The sequence below is a fragment of the Cervus canadensis genome, chromosome 22 (assembly GCF_019320065.1).
Source record: "Cervus canadensis isolate Bull #8, Minnesota chromosome 22, ASM1932006v1, whole genome shotgun sequence".
Taxonomy (NCBI): domain Eukaryota; kingdom Metazoa; phylum Chordata; class Mammalia; order Artiodactyla; family Cervidae; genus Cervus; species Cervus canadensis.
In genome coordinates, this window is record NC_057407.1 from 57222293 (window position 1) to 57241286 (window position 18994).

General features: G+C 40.3%; 1 protein-coding gene across 2 annotated transcripts in view; it reads left to right on the forward strand.

Annotated features, from left to right (window-relative positions):
- The window catches only part of NEK10 (NIMA related kinase 10), a 290181-nt gene that overhangs the window by 166690 nt on the left and 104497 nt on the right, over positions 1-18994 (forward strand). For both annotated transcript variants that reach the window (XM_043443207.1, XM_043443206.1), the window contains 3 exons: positions 1243-1372; positions 1926-1996; positions 13039-13252. In XM_043443207.1, the coding sequence (XP_043299142.1) occupies positions 1243-1372; positions 1926-1996; positions 13039-13252 (415 nt within the window). The remainder of the gene's footprint in view (positions 1-1242; positions 1373-1925; positions 1997-13038; positions 13253-18994) is intronic.

Below are 18994 nucleotides of genomic sequence, written 5' to 3' on the forward strand. Positions count from 1 at the left end.
GAGGATTGAGCACAGTCCTAAGTACATACCATAGAAGTAAATCATCAAACTATTATTTTGGGGAGTGTGTGGGTGCTGAATGCTTTTAACATTTGTCTATAAATATGAGGGAGGAAACTTCTACTAGTTCAAAATATCTAAGGGAACTACCCTTCTGTCCACATTTTTTAAAATGTCAAACCCTTAAACCCTCACAGTTTAACTCCATTTAAAGGCTGACAGCATCCTTATCCAGGGCTTCCCTTGTGGCTCAACTGGTAAAGAACCTGCCTGCTAATGCAGGAGATGCAAGAGACAGGGGTTTAATCCTGGGTAAGAAAGTTCCCCTGGGGAAGGAAACAGCAACCCACTCCATTATTCTTTCCTGGAAAATTACATGGACAGAGGAGTCCATGGGGTTGCAAAAAGTTGGACACACAACTGAACAAATGCAGACACAGCATCCTTATTCAGACTAGAAGTGCAATTTCAGAAGAGATGGGCATGGTGGATGTTGGCATTTTCTGCAACGTATTTAAATATGGTCTTGCCTTAGACTTTATAAGCTACCATTGAATAGCAAAGGGATGGTGCTGTGTCAGTTTTGCTCATAAAATATCATCATAGAATCTCAGTGGCATTCCACAATAGGCATTTGCTGTCAGACTCCCAGGTCTGTGGGTCTCCTGGGCTGGGTCTCCTTCAGGCTGCAGGTTTATGTGTGAAGATCTGCTCCATGTGTCTTGTGCTGGGCTTCGGCCAGATGGGCAGCAGCTACCTGGGATTAGGTCTTTTGGACAGGAGCTCGTAGGGAGACAAATGGAAGCCCTGAGGCCCTGATCTGGTGCCGTGCCACTTCCACACTCCACTGGCAGGGCAAGACAGCACCACCAGGAGCAAAGACGGGGTGGGTAAAAAATGCTGTCCACTGAGACGAAAGGGTGCGATATTCAGAATTTCCAGAATAGTGAGAACTGGAGCCAATCATTCTGTCTACCAATGAGAGGTGGTTGTTTCTAAAAGTAGAAGGACATTTAATAGGAGTTGTTTATGTGATTTATTGCTTAGAATTGCTTGGTTGTGCTTCTTGATTCACCTAAGTCTGAGAGAATTCAAAGGTATGTTTAAATATGTTTACTTGAAATAGTAATCAAGAGTTTCCTTTCTTTTTCTTCCATCTCCAATTATGGCTTGAAAATTTAACTTTCTCCCATGCTGACTTCTCCCTTTCCATCGTGCGTTGACATCCTGGTTTCACTTCAGCCCGGAGGTGCTGAAGAGCGAGCCGTATGGGGAAAAGGCGGACGTGTGGGCAGCAGGATGCATCCTTTATCAGATGGCGACCCTGGATCCTCCCTTCTACAGCACCAACATGCTCTCCCTGGCCACAAAAGTAAGCAACCTTGGCAGACAAAAGGGTCTCATGTTGCCAAAAACACCATTCCTTTTTCTCTTAAACAGAACCTTTGTGATTGTAGTAAAACTGCCCATTAAAAGCAGTCACTGTTTTATTAGCCACATGATCCAGTTTATTTATTTATTTTCTCCTTTCTTCTAAATCTGCATCATGTGCTATGGCACATTTCCCCCTATAATTTTCTTCAATTTATCATAGAAAAATTTAAAAATAATATATCAAACTGCTTTTGGTCTTTTATTTATACTTGTGGTTTGGACTGACCTCAATCCAATATATTATATTATCCTACACATCATTTATTGTGAATCTGAGGTTAACTTTTACTCAGCTTGAAGAATATAATTCTGTGCTCAAGAACTGTTTAATTAATGCTGCTTTTAAAATTGTTGGGATATTTTTGTTTCTGATGAAAATGTGTGCTTGAGATAATGCTTGGTACGTAACTCTTGTGTCGTGGCCAAGTATCACCATGCAAAGGCACCTGTGGCTCCTTTACTTCCCTTACTCCAGCCTGTTTGTTTTGCAGATAGTGGAGGCAGTATATGAACCAGTGCCAGAAGGCATCTACTCTGAAAAGGTGATCACCACCATCAGCAGGTAATTAGTCTTACCACTTCAAACCTATAGAGATTATCAAGAAATACCTTGTATCTGTGAAAATGTACTATTAAGAGGAAGGGTTCTCAAATAATGCAAACCTAGAAAAATGTTTGGACCTCATTTGTCATAGAGACCGTTTGGAAGCCACCAAGTGTCCAACAGGAAATAGTACATTCACTTGAAATAACATGTTACCATTAATCTGATTATTCAGAATGTTTCATACCAACCAGTATAGCAAGTGTGATCTGCTAAAGAGATATTTCTGCAAAGAATATATATAGATGTCCAAGGGGCACATGAAAATATGCTCAACACTGCTAATTATTAGAGAAATGCAAATCAAAACTGCAATGAGATCGCCCCACACCAGTCAGAATGGCCATCATTAAAAAGACTACAAACAATAAATGCTGGAGGGAGTTTGAAGAAACGAGAACCCTCCCACACTGTTGGTGGGAATGTAAAGTGGTAACAGCCATTATGAAGGACAGGGTGGACGTTCCTTAAAAAACTAAAAATATAGCTACCACATGATCTGGCAATCCTACTCCTGGACTTATATCTGCAGAAAACCATAATTCAAAAGGATACATGTACCCCAGTGTTCTTTGAAGCACTATTTAAAATAGCCAAGACATAGAAGGAACCTAAATGTCCTTCAATAGATGTATGGATAAAGAAGTTGTGGTATGTATATACAATGGAATATTACTCAACCAAAAATGAGTCGAATGATGCCATTTGCAACAACATGGATGACCTAGAGTTTGAAAGTGAAAGTCACTCAGTCGTGTCTGACTCTATGTGACTCCATGGACTATACACATGGAATTCTCCAGGCCACAATACTGGAGTGGGTAGCCTTTTCCTTCTCCAGGGGATCTTCCCAGTCCGGGGATTGAACCCAGGTCTCCCTCACTGAAGGCAGATTCTTTACCAGCTGAGCTACCAGGGAAGCCCTTAGAGATTGTTATACTGAGTGAAATAAGTCAGATAAAGACAAATATCATATGATACCACTTACATGAGAAATCTTAAAAAATGGTATGCATGAACCTATTATATCAAGCAGAAATTGAGTCACAGATATAGAAGACAAATGTATTGTTACCAAGGGGGAAAATGTAGAGAGATAATTAGAAGTTTGGGATTGACATATAGAGACTACTATAAATAAAGTAGATAGCTAATAAGGACCTACTGTATAGCACAATAGTAATTTTTCAAAGAAAGTCACAAAGAAGTGCTCCAGCTCTCCACATAGCAGGATTTTAATGAAAGTTATCCCTGGAGAGGTTCAAAGTTCTGCCCCCACAGGGCTTGTCCCAGGTGACCCTCCCCTCAACTTCCCCCTGCTCCCCTTGCTGCAGCCACAGGGGGCTCCTTGCTACTGCTCTTCCCTTATCCTGGTGCTCACATCCCTCTGATGGGAGGCAGTAGCACAGCCCCTCACTTCCTCTGGGTCTCTGCATAATTAGGGCACCTACCCTGATGCCCCCACAACCTCTCTGAATTCTCTTGTCCCCTGACCCACTTTACAGAGTTCACAGCATCCACCACCCCTAACACGTTATCCATATGCATGCAGATGTGTTCCTTTATTGTCTCTTTCTTCCCCACCAGAAGACAGAGACTTTTTCAGTTTAGTTCATAGCTGTCAAATGCCCAGAGTAATGCCTAGTACCAAACAGATCCTTAAGAGTTTACTGGTTGTATGAATAAATGACATTTATCTGGCTGATTGTTACTTCTGGACCATTTTATGCCCTTAAATTGGCCCAAGATTCTGCCCCATCAAGCTGAGTCAAATCCTTACTGTTACAATAAAAATCCTAGGGTCACCCCAGATGGAATCTTTATTCATCTCTCTGCCCAATTCCCTGAAATCTCAATTCTATATCTATCCTCACTCTTGGCACCACCTCTGACGAAATGTACTAAACATATTATTGTGGCTGTGTGCTCTTCCTTCTGGTTTCTCTATCCAGCCCACTGTTTAGCATTAATAGATTCTCCTCACGTGATTGTTGGATTATATCCTGAGTCTTTCCTTGCTCAACACAATGCTACCCAATTGTACTAAGCACTGCAGGCCCAGCTGGTACTGAGTTTTCCTAACTGTGGACTCTGAGCAGACAATTTGACTACTTTTTTGGGCATCTCCATTTCCTCGTCTGATAAAATGGGGATCATAATGGTAACAACCTCATCAGGCTAATGTGATGATTATAACATATGCAAATCAGCATAGAGCTTGGCAGATGGTAAATCTTGAGCAATATTGGTAGCTATTATTGTTAGTGTTGTGGGAAATGAGCTGAAATCCATCTCTAAATCATCTGAATTCCACATCATACTAGAGAGCCAACCTATTGCTAATGAGTCCAGACAAATGTGTTTAAACTGCTCACCTCCTATTCTCTGCTCTTTGTTTTCTGGAAAGTGAATTAAAAAATTCAAGAAGTCTCCAGAGAGATCAAGATAAGAGTGCCACATTTATTCATTTAATTTCTCCTTTTCTTAGGTATTTATGTGCCTCAAAGAATAGGAGAGGGAGTGCAGAGAAAAACTACAGAGACTTTACTCTGATTTTGTGTTGTTGGGCAAACAGGACCATAATTTGCTTCTGACAGGCTCCCTGGTTATTGATATCCATGCCAATGGAGCTGGAAGGTTAGGCTTAGGGTATCAACATTATTATGAAAAGGTCAGAATATCAATAGGTTCTAGAATTGAGTGGATTCTAATCCTCACTCTTCCACTCACCTTTATCTCCCCAAGCCCCTCTTTCCTCATCTGTGATGTATGGGTAGCAATTGTGACTACTCATGGGCTTACTTTGAAGACTAAGTAAGATAATGCTTTTAAATAAGATAAAACCTCTTAACATAGTTCTCAGCATGTAGCAAGCCCTTAATTAAACTAGGTATGGTTATTAATAATATTATTACTTACAGAATGAAGTATATAAAATTATGATAAATTTGATGAAGGGTGGTAAAAGAGGCAATGAGAAATTACAAAAGAACTTGGTCTGGTTGAGGGATTTGGAAAAGTTTTTCTATGAAAAAATGACACGTAACCTAAGACCTGAACTCCACTAATTCTCAAATAGTAAACATAGCAGAGAAAGCATATCATAGATTCACATCTCTGAAGGCTGTCCTGAGCAAGAGAGCTTGCTGATTTGAAGAACTGAAAGAAGCTGGGGATGCAGTATGTCAAGTAAGACAGGGAATAGCTAGCAAAAGAGCCTGGGAGATTGACAGGCCCCACAGGCCACACTGAGAGTTTTGAACTTTTATCCCCAGTATGGAGGAGAGGACTGAAGACTTACTAACAAGCTGAGACATAGTGAAAATCTCTTTAGCTAAGATTGTCCTGGCCAATTTGCAGGGAGGACACTGGAAGGAATGAAGTGGGAAGGAGAGGCAGGTCCAGTTGTCCACTGAGAGGTGGTGACCGCCTTGACTGGACTGGTGGTGTTGCTGGGGAGAGAAGTGGATTGTTCCCACTGTTGCCTGGAAGTTAAGTCAACAAGTTTTGAAGTACAGTCATAAAAGGATTGGAAAATACTTTGGTTAACTAGGAAAACTGAATGACATAGAGAATACGAAAACAATTGTATTTATTATGTGGAACCTCAGCAAAGGGAGCCAGAACCACAGAGTGGAAGTTCAGGGAGGGAGCAAGATCAGTTCACCAATAGGAAGGAAATGTGTGTCATAATTAGAGGCATCCACTGCAGAGCAAGGGTTCCCTGGTGGCTTAGCTGGTAAAGAATCTGCAATGCAGGAGACCCTGGTTCTATACCTAGGTCGGGAAGATCCCCTGGAGAAGGGCATGGCAACCCACTCCAGTATTCTTGCCTGGAGAATCCCCATGGACAGAGGAGTTTGGCAGGCTACAGTCCATGGGGTCGCAAAGAGTCGGACACCACTCAGTGACTAAACACAGCACATAGTAGAGCAGGCTGCTGATGGGTGATGGGTTTACCATCACCAGGATGGTTAAGATGATGAATGATCACTATTTAGGGCACTCCAGGTGAAATGTTTTGAGCATACTTTTAATTCAGAACACTAAGATGCCATAACTAGTAGGAACAGACAATTTAATTTTAAAGCTGACTACAGATTTTAGTGCTGCACTCAGTATACCAGCAAATTTGGAAAACTCAGCCACAGGACTGGAAAAGGTTAGTTTTCATTCCAATCCCAAAGAAAGGCAGTGCCAAAGAATGTCCAAACTACCACACAATTGCATTCATCTCACATGCTAGCAAAGTAATGCTCAAAATTCTCCAAGCCAGGCTTCAAATGTACATGAACCATGAATTTCCAGATGTTCAAGCTGGATTTAGAAAAGGCAGAGGAACCAGAGATCAAATTGCCAACATCTGTTGGATCATCAAAAAAGCAATAGAGTTCCAGAAAAACATCTATTTCTGCTTTATTGACTATGCCAAAGCCTTTGACTGTGTGGATCACAACAAACTGTATAAAATTCTGAAAGAGATGGGAATACCAGGCCACCTGACCTGCCTCTTGAGAAACCTGTATGCAGATCAGGAAGCAACAGTGACATGGAACAACAGACTGGTTCCAAACAGGAAAAGGAGTACGTCAAGGCTGTATACTGTCACCCTGCTTATTTAACTTATATGCAGAGTACATCATGAGAAACACTGGGCTGGATGAAGCACAACCTGGAATCAAGATTGCCAGGAGAAATATCAATAACCTCAGATATGCAGATGACACCACCCTTATGGCAGAAAGCAAAGGAGAGCTAAAGAGCCTCTTGATGAAAGTGAAAGAGGAGAGTGAAAAAGTTGGCTTAAAGCTTAACTTTCAGAAAACAAAGATCATGGCATCTGGTCCTATCACTTCACGGCAAATAGATCAGGAAACAGTGACAAACTTTACTTTCTTGGGCTCCAAAATCACTGCAGATGGTGACTGCAACCATGAAATGAAAAGACACTTGCTCCTTGGAAGAAAAGTTATGACCAACCTAAATAGCATATTAAAAAGCAGAGACATTACTTTGCCAACAAACGTCCATCTAATCAAGGCTGTGGTTTTTCCAGTAGTCATGTATGGATGTGAGAGTTGGACTGTAAAGAAAGCTGAGCACCGAAGAATTGATGCTTTTGAATTGTGGTGTTGGAGAAGACTCCTGAGAGTCCCTTGGACTAGAAGGAGATCCAACCAGTCCATCCTAAAGGAAATCAGTCCTGAATATTCATTGGAAGGACTGATGCTAAAGCTGAAACTTCAATACTTTGGCCACCTAGTGTGAAGAACTGACTCATTGGAAAAGACCCTGATGATGGGAATGATTGAAGGTGGGAGGAGAAGGGGTTGACAGAGTATGAGATGGTTGGATGGCATCACGGACTCAGTGGACATGAGTCTGAGTAAACTCTAGTAGTTGGTGATGGACAGGGAGGCCTGGTGTGCTGCAGTCCATGGGGTCACAAAAAGTTGGACATGACTGAGTGACTGAACTGAACTGACAAATTTTAAGATGTAGGGTGCTGCATATAACAGATGTAGTTTCCATTTAAAGTTATTCAAAACTCAGTGTCTGAGTCACATTGCAAAGTTTTATCTTTAGAAAATTTGACATAAAACCAAAATCAGTTGTCAGTTGCTTGTAATTACATATTTTATTTGCTTTGGATTTTTAGTCTCTAGATATTAAGTTTCAAAAGAGCTAGAGAACAAATTCAATTTCCCATTTTCGTAGTTTCTTTCCTTAGCAGGCTTTTAAATTAGGAGAATAACTTAGTAACCCTGAAGAGTCTAAAGCAAAAAATATATTTACTGCTCTGCCCAGTACCAGTATTACTATTTTTACCTTCCAGTACACTGTTAAGAAAATGTCATCTGTTTATTTTGTTTCAAGGAAGAGCGCTTCCTTTTATGCACAAGATATTTCAGTTGCCTAAGTTTTCTCTGTCTCGGCTTGGTTGCATAAGTTGTTTGGCACTTTGTTTCAGAAGAAGTCATCATGACTAAAGAGTTATTGCTTTCAACTAGTTCTAAGGACAGATGGCTCTTTACATTTTCCACCCTACCTTCTTTGTTTCTTGAAACATGAAATAATTAGAATTGAACACTGTATCCCTCTGATTCTTTCCATCTGGTCACTCAGAGCAGAATGGACACACAGTGGGTAGCATGAGTAGACATCCCAGATTTTTTCCTAGAACTTGACTTTATGCTTATTTGATTAGAAAATCTTTAAAGCATTTGGCTGCTCTTCAGAATCTTCCTGAAATATCCAAGCAGAGAGGCATTTCCAACCAATGAGTCTAAGCCGTAACTTCTGGTAGGAGATATTCCTGGGATTCCAAAAGCCTGTACCCAAATATTTTAGGTTGTGTATAGGTAAATTATGAAACCATATGTTCATTCATTTGTTCATTCATTCATTTGCTGAATACTCATCAAGACCCAGATTCCATTTTACATACAGGGGAGATCACAGTGAAGGAGACGCAGGTCCCTCCTCTCAACATGTTTCCAGTTTCCAATGGTGATACAGACCACTACAGTATAAATTATAGTAGTTTTGAGTACTTAAATATAGACAGTGAAATGAGGACATGTGAAAGGGGGACAGTGAGTCTGTCTAAGCGAGGGTGATCCAAGAAGTCTTCCTGTTAGAGACCTGGAAAAGAGTGGTAATAATCATAGTGCAAGGTCACTTTCTTAGAACTTGAAAACAAATAGCCTAAAGATAAAGCTTGAAATGATAAAGTCGTGATGTGTTTATTATACTCATGGTTAATAAAGTCAAGAAAAGAGAGATCCAGGTGGAAAATTAGAAGGATGCTGGGCTCACCTCCCCTCATTTTAACATCCAGACTACAGCTCTCACTGAAATCAACCCGGGGACAAGCAGGGCAGATCTTCTTCAAGCACAGCTGTAGAGAAAGATCCAAATGGAGTCTAGTAGGAAGGGAGAAGAATGTGGTCAGGACCTCTACCCCTAGCAGAGACATGGAGAATAGGGGACATCAGGTTCAGGGATCCTCCCCAGGAACAAAGGATTGGAGCCCCACATCGGGCACCCCAGCCCTGAGATCTGACACCACTGGAAGACAAGCCCCTTGCAAGTTTGAAACTCTGTGTGTGTGTGTGTGTGTGTGTGCACTCAGGAAATGGAATTTCCAGGCAAGAATATTGGAGTAGGTTGCTATTTCCTACTCTAGGGGATCTTCCTGACCCAGGGACTGAACCTCTCCTGCATTGGCAGGCAGATTCTTCACCACTGCTTCATATGGGAAGCCTTGAAACCCCATGGGGCTTACCAGAGGGATGTAGGAAACTGGGCCTCTGCTCTTGAAGAGCATCCAGCTTTGCCTGCTTCCAGTCACAGTGTGGAGGCAGATTGAAGCTGCCAGGGGCACTGGCCAGCCTGCCAAGACGTGCCATGAGCCCCTGTCCAGCTGTCACCAGGCTCCCACTCCAGCCCCTCTTGTTCCATGCTGCTCCCCACGAAGGCACTTCTGATCAACAGTTCTGCCACTGATTATGAGAGTGTGCACACTTGGCGGGAGCAGGGCTGGCTGGACTCCAGCCTGCTGCTGGGCCAAGACATAAGCTGCCATTGCCAGTATGTGTGTCCCTGCATGCACTCAGGAGGGAGCAAACTCAGCTCAGTCTTCAGCCACAACTCAGCCACTAGCCAAGCAAGCACACCAGGGAGAAAGCAAAATCAGCAAAAAAGTGCAGTCTCAAGCTCTCAGCCCTGACTCTCCACCTCAAACCAAGGGGGAGGCTGCCATCACATGTAGGAGAAACCCAGCTTCCTCAGGGCCCCTGCAGCAGGCCTTGTGCCCTGACCCCATCCTTGACAGTCTGGTGATGGCACTGGGCAGAGAAGAAGCCCCAGCTTGCACCTGGCTCTGGCTCTAGCCCTCCAGCTCCACCCCCACCCGACCTGTGTGGCAGCTGCCAGTCCCCTGGGGAGAAGACGGCCTGTGCTGATGTCAGATGCAGCCCACACGCAGACATCACAGGGATGCTCCCACACAAGGACACACTTTCAAGGTCAGAGCAGGTAACTGTTTCACCCAGTTTTATAGACTGAAACTTAAACAAAATGAGAAGGCAGAGGAATATGGTTCAAAAGAAATGATAAGGAAAAACCCTGAAAAGAAAATCTTAGTGAAACAGAGGTCAATAATTTACCTGATAAACAGTTCAAAGCAATTGTAATGGGAATAGCAACTGAACTTAAAAGAATAGTTGAACACAGTGAAAAATCTTAACAAAGTATTAGAAAATATTTTTTAAAAAACAGAACTGAGGAATACAATATAGTAAGTCTCTTACATACAAATGAGTTTTGTTCCAAGAGCATTTTAACAAGTCCAATTTGTTCAACAAGGTTAGCCTAGGTACCCAATTAACATATTCAGCTATATAGTACTGTACTATAATAGGTTTATAATACTTTTAAGACAAATAATACATTAAAAACATACACACAAAATTAAGAAAGCATTTTAAGTCTTACAGTTCAGTACCTTGAAAAGTACCGTAGTACCAGCTACATCACTGCTGCTTTTATGCTTGCTTCTGGATATCCTGGGCTTGAAATAAAGACACGCTATTGCTGTTCTGAATGCAGTACTATACAATAAAGTACACAAAAACACGACCACTTGAGAGGATGCACATGGGTGACGATGTACATCAGACATGTGAATTAACTTCCGTGATTGGATACACAGACTCAAGTTAGCACTTTTGAAAGTTTGCTACTTGAAGGTCTGTATGTAGGGACCTTTCTGTAACTGAAATTAAAATTATAGTAGTGGGAATTAACAGCAGATTAGGTGATACAGAGGAGTGTATTAGTGATCTGGGAGATAGAATAGTGGAAATCACCCAATCAAAACAGCAAAAAGAAAAATAGATTTAAGAAAATGAAAATAGTTTAAGGGACCTCTAGGACAACATCACGCATGCTAACATTCACATAATATGGGTCTTAGAAGGAGTTGAGACAGAAAAGAGAGTGCATTGTGTATTTGATATAATTATGCCTGGAAATTACTTTCCTGATGTTGAAGAAGGAAACAGATATCCAGGTACAAGAAGAACAGAGGGTCCCAAACAAGATGAACCCAAATAGACCTCCATCAAAACCTATAGTAAGTAAAATGGCAAAAGTTAAAACTAAAGAGAGGATTCTAAAAGTAGCAAGAGAAAAACAAAGTGTCAGTTACAGGGAACTCCCATAAGGTTTTCAGACTGATTTTTCTATAGAAACATTGAAGGTCAGAGGAGTTGTATGATAAATTTAGAGTACTGAAAGGAAAAAACTGAAAACAAAAACCTAACACCTAGGATACCAGCAAAGTTGAAATCAGTCCCGAATACTTGTTGGAAGGACTGATGCTGAAGCTGAAGCTCCAGTATTTTGGTCATCTAATGTGAACAACCAACTCATTGGAAAAGTCCCTGATGCTGGGAAAAATTGAGGGCAGTAGGAGAAGAGGGCATCTGAGGATGAAATGGCTGGATGGCATCGCCAATGCAATGAACATGAACTTGGGAAAACTTCAGGAAATGGTGAGGGACAGAGAGACCTGGTGTGCTGCAGTCCATTTGGTCACAAAGAGTCAGATATGACTGGATGACTGAACAACAACAATACATACATATGGAATCTAGAGAGATGATACTAATGAACCCATTTGCAAGGCAGCAAAGGAGACACAGACATAGTAAACAGACTTATGGACACAGTGGTGGAAGGAGAGGGTGGGATGAATTGAGAGAATAGGATGGAAACATATACATTACACATATAAAATTGAAAGTTAAAATGCTAATGCCTCAGTTATGTCCCTCTTTGAGACCCCGTAGACTATAGCCTCTCCAGGCTCCTCTGTCCATGGGATTCTCCAGGTGAGAATACTGAAGTGGGTTGCCATGCCCTCCTCCAGGGATTGAACACAGGTCTCTGGTGGCTCAGACAGTAAAGCGTCTGCCTGCAGTGCAGCAGACCTGGGTTTGATCCCTGGGTTGGGAAGATCCCCTGGAGAAGGAAATGAAAACCCACTCCAGTACTCTTGCCTGGGAAATCCCATGGACAGAGGAGCCTGGTAGGCTATAGTCCATGGGATCGCAGAGTCAGACATGACTGAGTGACTTCACTTTCACTTTCTCCTGAATTGCAGGCAGATTCTTTATTGTCTGAGTCACCAGGGAAGCCCCTATGTAAAGCTAGAGCCTTTGAATTAAAAAATAGACAAATATTGTGGTGAGTGCCAGAAATTTTTAAATTATACTAATCAGTGATCTTGACAATTTGTTCCACGGGCAGCTAGAATAACCTCTACTACTGTTTAGCTGTGATAGAAACAGTTCTCCCATTAGTATGCTGGTTGATATTTCTTGCCTCCAAAATCTGAGAAAGTTTTTAGCGTGTGATGTGTCAAATTGTCTACAGTTAAAAATTATGACATACAGCTTAAACTTCAAATAAAATGCAACTGGGTTGCATTTTATTTTTATAGTTTCATGCTTTGTAAGATTCTCATTAATCAAGTTGTGTTGATCTTGCTCCTATACAGCTGGTAAAGTCCAGTAAGTTGCCACCTCCCAGAATCTTTCCTTCCTTTTGGTGCATCAAGTGTGGTATTCAGGTCCTATTTTATTAGGATGCCTCTTTGTTTCATTGCCCAGTGAGTAGGGGTGGTTTTAGAGGAGAATCACTTACATAGAAGAAGCAGACCCCACCCACCCATCCTGGAACTGGGAGCAACTTCCAACACAGTCTGGAACCCTTGCCCATGAGCCAGCCTGCAAAGTGAATAGTACCGCTTCCTCTCCTCCCCAGATTTTCCAAGTGTCTTTTGAGAAGTCTTGGTTTCAGAAGTATTCTTGAAGTTCATCTTGTCCATGTTCTCTTGGGTGCAAGCACCACGGGGGACACAGAGCAGAATTTAACCTGTGGCCTGGTCCTGACTTTGACTAGAGCGCTGTGATGAGCTTATCTTTCCTTAGATGCCTCACTCCAGATGCAGAAACCCGTCCAGATATTGTAGAAGTCAGCTCCATGATATCAGATATCATGATGAAGTATGTAGACAATTTATCCACATCCCAACTGGCCTTGGAGAAGAAGCTGGAACGGGAACGGAGGCGCACACAGAGGTATTTTATGGAAGCCAACCGGAACGCAATCACATGTCAGCAGGAGCCGACTCTGCTGTCTCAGGTAAATGGGATTCTTTCAGTGTCTTCAGGATGAATTCTGATAGGTGTCTGAGGCTGTTCATGCTTGTCTTAAGGAAAATTCATCTTAAGTTAGAAAAATATTAATTGCTGCATGTAATATTTCACTGTTATAATGACATATTTTTATCCATTCTGATATCTTAAAATTAAGTCAATAAAATTGAATTCCAAAGAACTAACCCATAATTTGTTGTATATTATAACACCAGAGGTATCAAAAAGATAACTTAGAAATTGTTTGAATTTATAATATGGCTGCTGCTGCTGCTAAGTTGCTTTAGTCATGTCCAACTCTGTGTGACCCCATAGACAGCAGCCTACCAGGCTTCTCTGTCCCTGGGATTCTCCAGGCAAGAACACTGGAGTGGGTTGCCATTTCCTTCTCCAATGCATGAAAGTGAAAAGTGAAAGTGAAGTCACTCAGTCAGTGTCTGACTCTTGGCGACCCCATGTACTGCAGCCTACCAGGCTCCTTCCCCCGTGGGATTTTCCAGGCAAGAGTACTGGAGTGGGTTGCCATTGCCTTCTCTATTATAGTATGGATCTTTGTATAAATAGCAGTGACTGCTTTTATTTAATTTTTTCAGCAATTTGGATTTACAGATAGAAATATTGTATGCAAGTTTAGGAAAGGAAATAACATTCACCTTGAATTTTTTTTATTAGTCTTTGTAATTGATTTCATTTCTATTCATAGTGGTAATAATTTTGCCATGGTACAAATTAGAATATGTGCTTTTATTTTTCTTGGCAGTAACCTTTAAATTAACTGGATCTTTCAGTTTATTTCTGAGTATAACTGGAATAGGGATGTCAGAGGCACACATTTCCACAGGTGCACGTGGTGGAGCCTGTGACACTCTTGTTGTTTTTGTTCTCTGCCTTTGTTATGTTCTATGACTTACCTTTCACTCACACTCTGGGCTCCATGAAAGCAGGGATTCACTAAGAGGCCCTTCAACTATCAGTATTCTCCTTTAACCCTTCCTGGAGCTGGGCCTGGCATGGCAGGGTGATAAAGCCCATCCTTGATAAGGATATCAGGTCATTAAATTCCTTTCCAGGATCCTAAGGACCAATTGTGCCTTGGCTGGGAAAACTATATAAGAAGTTAGTCTCCAGGAAGAGCCAGTTTTGGTTTCTTAAATATCAGCATTTGCAGCAAACTTTCTTTTTTTTAATTTATTTATTTATTTATTTTTTTCAGTGGGTTTTGTCATACATTGACATGAATCAGCAATAGATTTACACGTATTCCCCATCCCGATCCCCCCTCCCACCTCCCTCTCCACCCGATTCCTCTGGGTCTTCCCAGTGCACCAGGTTCGAGCACTTGTCTCATGCATCCCACCTGGGCTGGTGACCTGTTTCACCATAGATAATATACATGCTGTTCTTTCGCAACATCCCACCCTCACCTTCTCCCACAGAGTTCTTTTTTCTAAACTTTCTTTTTTAAGAAGGAAAGCAATACTATTTGGTGGCTTTATCTTGGCATATTTGGAATCCAGAAATTAAAGATTTGATATAGTTTTGGTGAGGTATTTTGGATTTTATTTATTTATTTATTTATTTATTTATTTTTATTACAATCATGCCTTTTATTTCACTTTTCATTTTTTTTAAATTAGGGTATAATTGATTTATAATATATGTTGCTTTAAGGTGTGTAGCATAGTGGTTTAGACTTTTTCCAATTTTACTCCATTTAAAGTTATTATAAAATATTGGTTATATTCTCAGTGCTATAAATAACATGCTGTATATTATTTATTTTATACCTAGTAGTTTGTATCTCCCAATTCCCTACCCCTGTCTTTCCCCCTCCCTTTCATCTCCCTACCAGAAACCACTCATTTGTTCTCTATATCTGTGGGTCTATTTGTTTTATTTTATGTATTTGTTATTTTATTTTTTTAAGATTTCATGTATAAGTGATATCATGCAGTATTTTCTTTCTTTGACTTATTTCACTAAGCACAATGCCCTCCAGGTCTATCCATTTGATTGAAGAGAGCAAAATATCTTTTTTATGACTGAGTAGTAATCTATTGTGTATATGTGTGCCACATCTTCTTTATACTATTCTGATTATGTTTTCTTCTAGAAAATTTGTCAATTCTAGTCTAATATTTAGGCCTTTAATCCATTTTAATGTTGTTTTTCTATATGCTGTGAGAAAATGTTCTAATTTTATTCTTTTACATCTAGCTGTCCAGTATTCCTAGCACCTGTTATTGAAGAGACTTTTCCCCATTGTATATTCTTCCCACCTTTGTTGTATATTAATAGACAGGAAATTCATGGGTTTATTCCAGGCTCTCTATTCTGATCTATTGATCTATGTATCTGTTTTTGTGCCAGTGCCATACTGTATTGATGATTGTAGCTTTGTAATATAATCTGAAGATACCTCAAGCTCTAATGTTTTTCTCAAGATTGCTTTGTCTGTTTGAGACCTTTTGGGTTTCCATACACACTTAAGAATTTTTTCTACACCTATGAAAAACACCACTGGTATTTCGATAGGGATTGCATTTAATCTATACATTGTCAAGATCATTTTTATGATGTTAATTCTTCTAATCCATGGACAGAGTATACCTTGTCATCTTTTTTGTCCTCATGGTTCAGGCGGTAAATAATCCACAAGCAATGCAGGAGACTTGGGTTTGATCCCTCATATGGGAAGACCCCCTGGAGAAGGGAATGGCAACCCACTCCAGTATTCTTGCCTGCTGAATTCCATGGACAGAGGAACCTGGTGGGTTATGGACCATGGGGTTGCAAAAGGTTGGACATGACTGAGTGACTAACACTTTGGTTTTCATTTTCAGCTTGTTTCATCAGTGTCGTGGAGTTTTCTAATTCAATTCTTTGACCTTCTTAATTAAATTTATTCCTAGGTATTTATTCTTTTTGACGAATGGTACGTGGAGTTGTTTTCTTCATTTCTCTTTCTGATAGTTTATTCTTAATCTGTAGAAATGTGACAATTTTCTGTATACTAGCTTTGTGTCCTGAAACTCTACTGAATTCATCGATGAGTTATAGTAGTTTTTCTGGTACTGCCTTAAGATTTCAATGTTTAGTATTATGTCATCTCCAAGTGACAGTTTTACTGCTTCCTTTTCAATTTGGGTTCTGTTTGCTTCTTTTTCTTATCTGATTGCTGTGGCTTGGACTTTCAATGTTATACTGAGAAAAAGGGACAAGATTGGGCACCCTTGTCTTATCCCTGATCTCAGAGGAAATGCTTTCAGTTTTCCACTGTATAGTAGGATGCTAGCTGTGGGTTTATCATATATGGCCTTTATTATGATGAGGTATGTTCCCTCTATACCCACTTTGTGGAGAGTTTTTATTATAAAGGGATATTGAATTTCCCCCCAAACTTGTTCTGTATCTATTAAGTTGATCATATGATTTTTATTCTTCAGCTTTTTTTCCCTTAAAGGTAGAGTTGTTTTGCAATATTGTGATAGTTTCTGGCATATAGCAAGGTGATTCAGTTTTTGTATATATATGTTACTCTTTATCAGATTCTATTTCACTATGTTATTCTAAGATATTAAATATAGTTCCCTCTGCTATAACTTAAGTCCTGGTTGTTTTTCCGTTTTATATACAGTAGTGTGTTTCTGTTCATCCCAAACTCCTAGTTTATCCCTTTCCCCTTTGGTAGCCATAAGTTTGTTTTCTGTGTCTTTGAGTCTGTTTTGTAAATGAGTTCATCTGTGTCATATTTTTTAGATTCCACATGTAAGTGATATAATGTGATATTTGTCTTTCTGTGTCTGACTTACTTCACTTAGTATGATAATCTCTGGGTTCATTCTTGTTGCAAATTGCAGTCTTTTATTTCTTTATTATTTCTTTTTTTTTTTTTATTAGTTGGAGGCTAATTACTTCACAACATTTCAGTGGGTTTTGTCATACATTGAATGAATCAGCCATAGATTTACACGTATTCCCCATCCCGATCCCCCCTCCCACCTCCCTCTCCACCCGATTCCTCTGGGTCTTCCCAGTGCACCAGGCCCGAGCACTTGTCTCATGCATCCCACCTGGGCTGGTGATCTGTTTCACCATAGATAGTATACATGCTGTTCTTTGAAATATCCCACCCTCACTTCTCCCACAGAGTTCAAAAGTCTGTTTTGTATTTCTGTGTCTCTTTTTCTGTTTTGCATATAGGGTTATCGTTATCATCTTTCTAAATTCCATATATATGTGTTAGTATGCTGTAATGTTCTTTATCTTTCTGGCTTACTTCACTCTGTATAAGGGGCTCCAGCTTCATCCATCTCATTAGGACTGGTTCAAATGAATTCTTTTTAATGGCTGAGTAATATTCCATAGTGTATATGTACCAAAGCTTCCTTATCCATTCATCTGCTGATGGGAGTCTAGGTTGCTTCCATGTCCTGGCTATTATAAACAGTGCTGCGATGAACATTGGGGTGCACGTGTCTCTCTCAGATCTGGTTTCCTCAGTGTGTATGCCCAGAAGTGGGATTGCTGGGTCATATGGCAGTTCTATTTCCAGTTTTTTAAGAATCTCCACACTGTTTTCCATAGTGGCTGTACTAGTTTGCATTCCCACCAACAGTGTAAGAGGGTTCCCTTTTCTCCACACCCTCTCCAGCATTTATTGCTTGTAGACTTTTGGATAGCAGCCATCCTGACTGGCGTGTAATGGTACCTCATTGTGGTTTTGATTTTGCATTTCTCTGATAATGAGTGATGTTGAGCATCTTTTCATGTGTTTGTTAGCCATCTGTATGTCTTCTTTGGAGAAATGTCTGTTTAGTTCTTTGGCCCATTTTTTGATTGGGTCATTTATTTTTCTGGAATTGAGCTGCAGGAGTTGCTTGTATATTTTTGAGATTAATCCTTTGTCTGTTGCTTCATTTGCTATTATTTTCTCCCAATCTGAGGGCTGTCTTTTCACCTTGCTTATAGTTTCCTTTGTTGTGCAAAAGCTTTTAAGTTTCATTAGGTCCCATTTGTTTATTTTTGCTTTTATTTCCAATATTCTGGGAGGTGGGTCATAGAGGATCTTGCTGTGATTATGTCGGAGAGTGTTTTGCCTATGTTCTCCTCTAGGAGTTTTATAGTTTCTGGTCTTACATTTAGATCTTTAATCCATTTTGAGTTTATTTTTGTGTATGGTGTTAGAAAGTGTTCTAGTTTCATTCTTTTACAAGTGGTTGACCAGTTTTCCCAGCACCACTTGTTAAAGAGGTTGTCTTTTTTCCATTGTATATCCTTGCCTCCTTTGTCAAAGATAAGGTGTCCATAGGTTCGTGGATTTATCTCTGGGCTTTCTATTCTGTTCCATTGATCTATATTTCTGTCTTTGTGCCAGTACCATACTGTCTTGATGACTGTGGCTTTGTAGTAGAGTCTGAAGTCAGGCAGGTTGATTCCTCCAGTTCCATTCTTCTTTCTCAAGATTACTTTGGCTATTCGAGGTTTTTTGTATTTCCATACAAATTGTGAAATTCTTTGGTCTAGTTCTGTGAAAAATACCGTTGGTAGCTTGATAGGGATTGCATTGAATCTATAGACTGCTTTGGGTAGAATAGCCATTTTGACAATATTGATTCTTCCAATCCATGAACACGGTATGTTTCTCCATCTGTTTGTGTCCTCTTTGATTTCTTTCATCAGTGTTTTATAGTTTTCTATGTATAGGTCTTTTGTTTCTTTAGGTAGA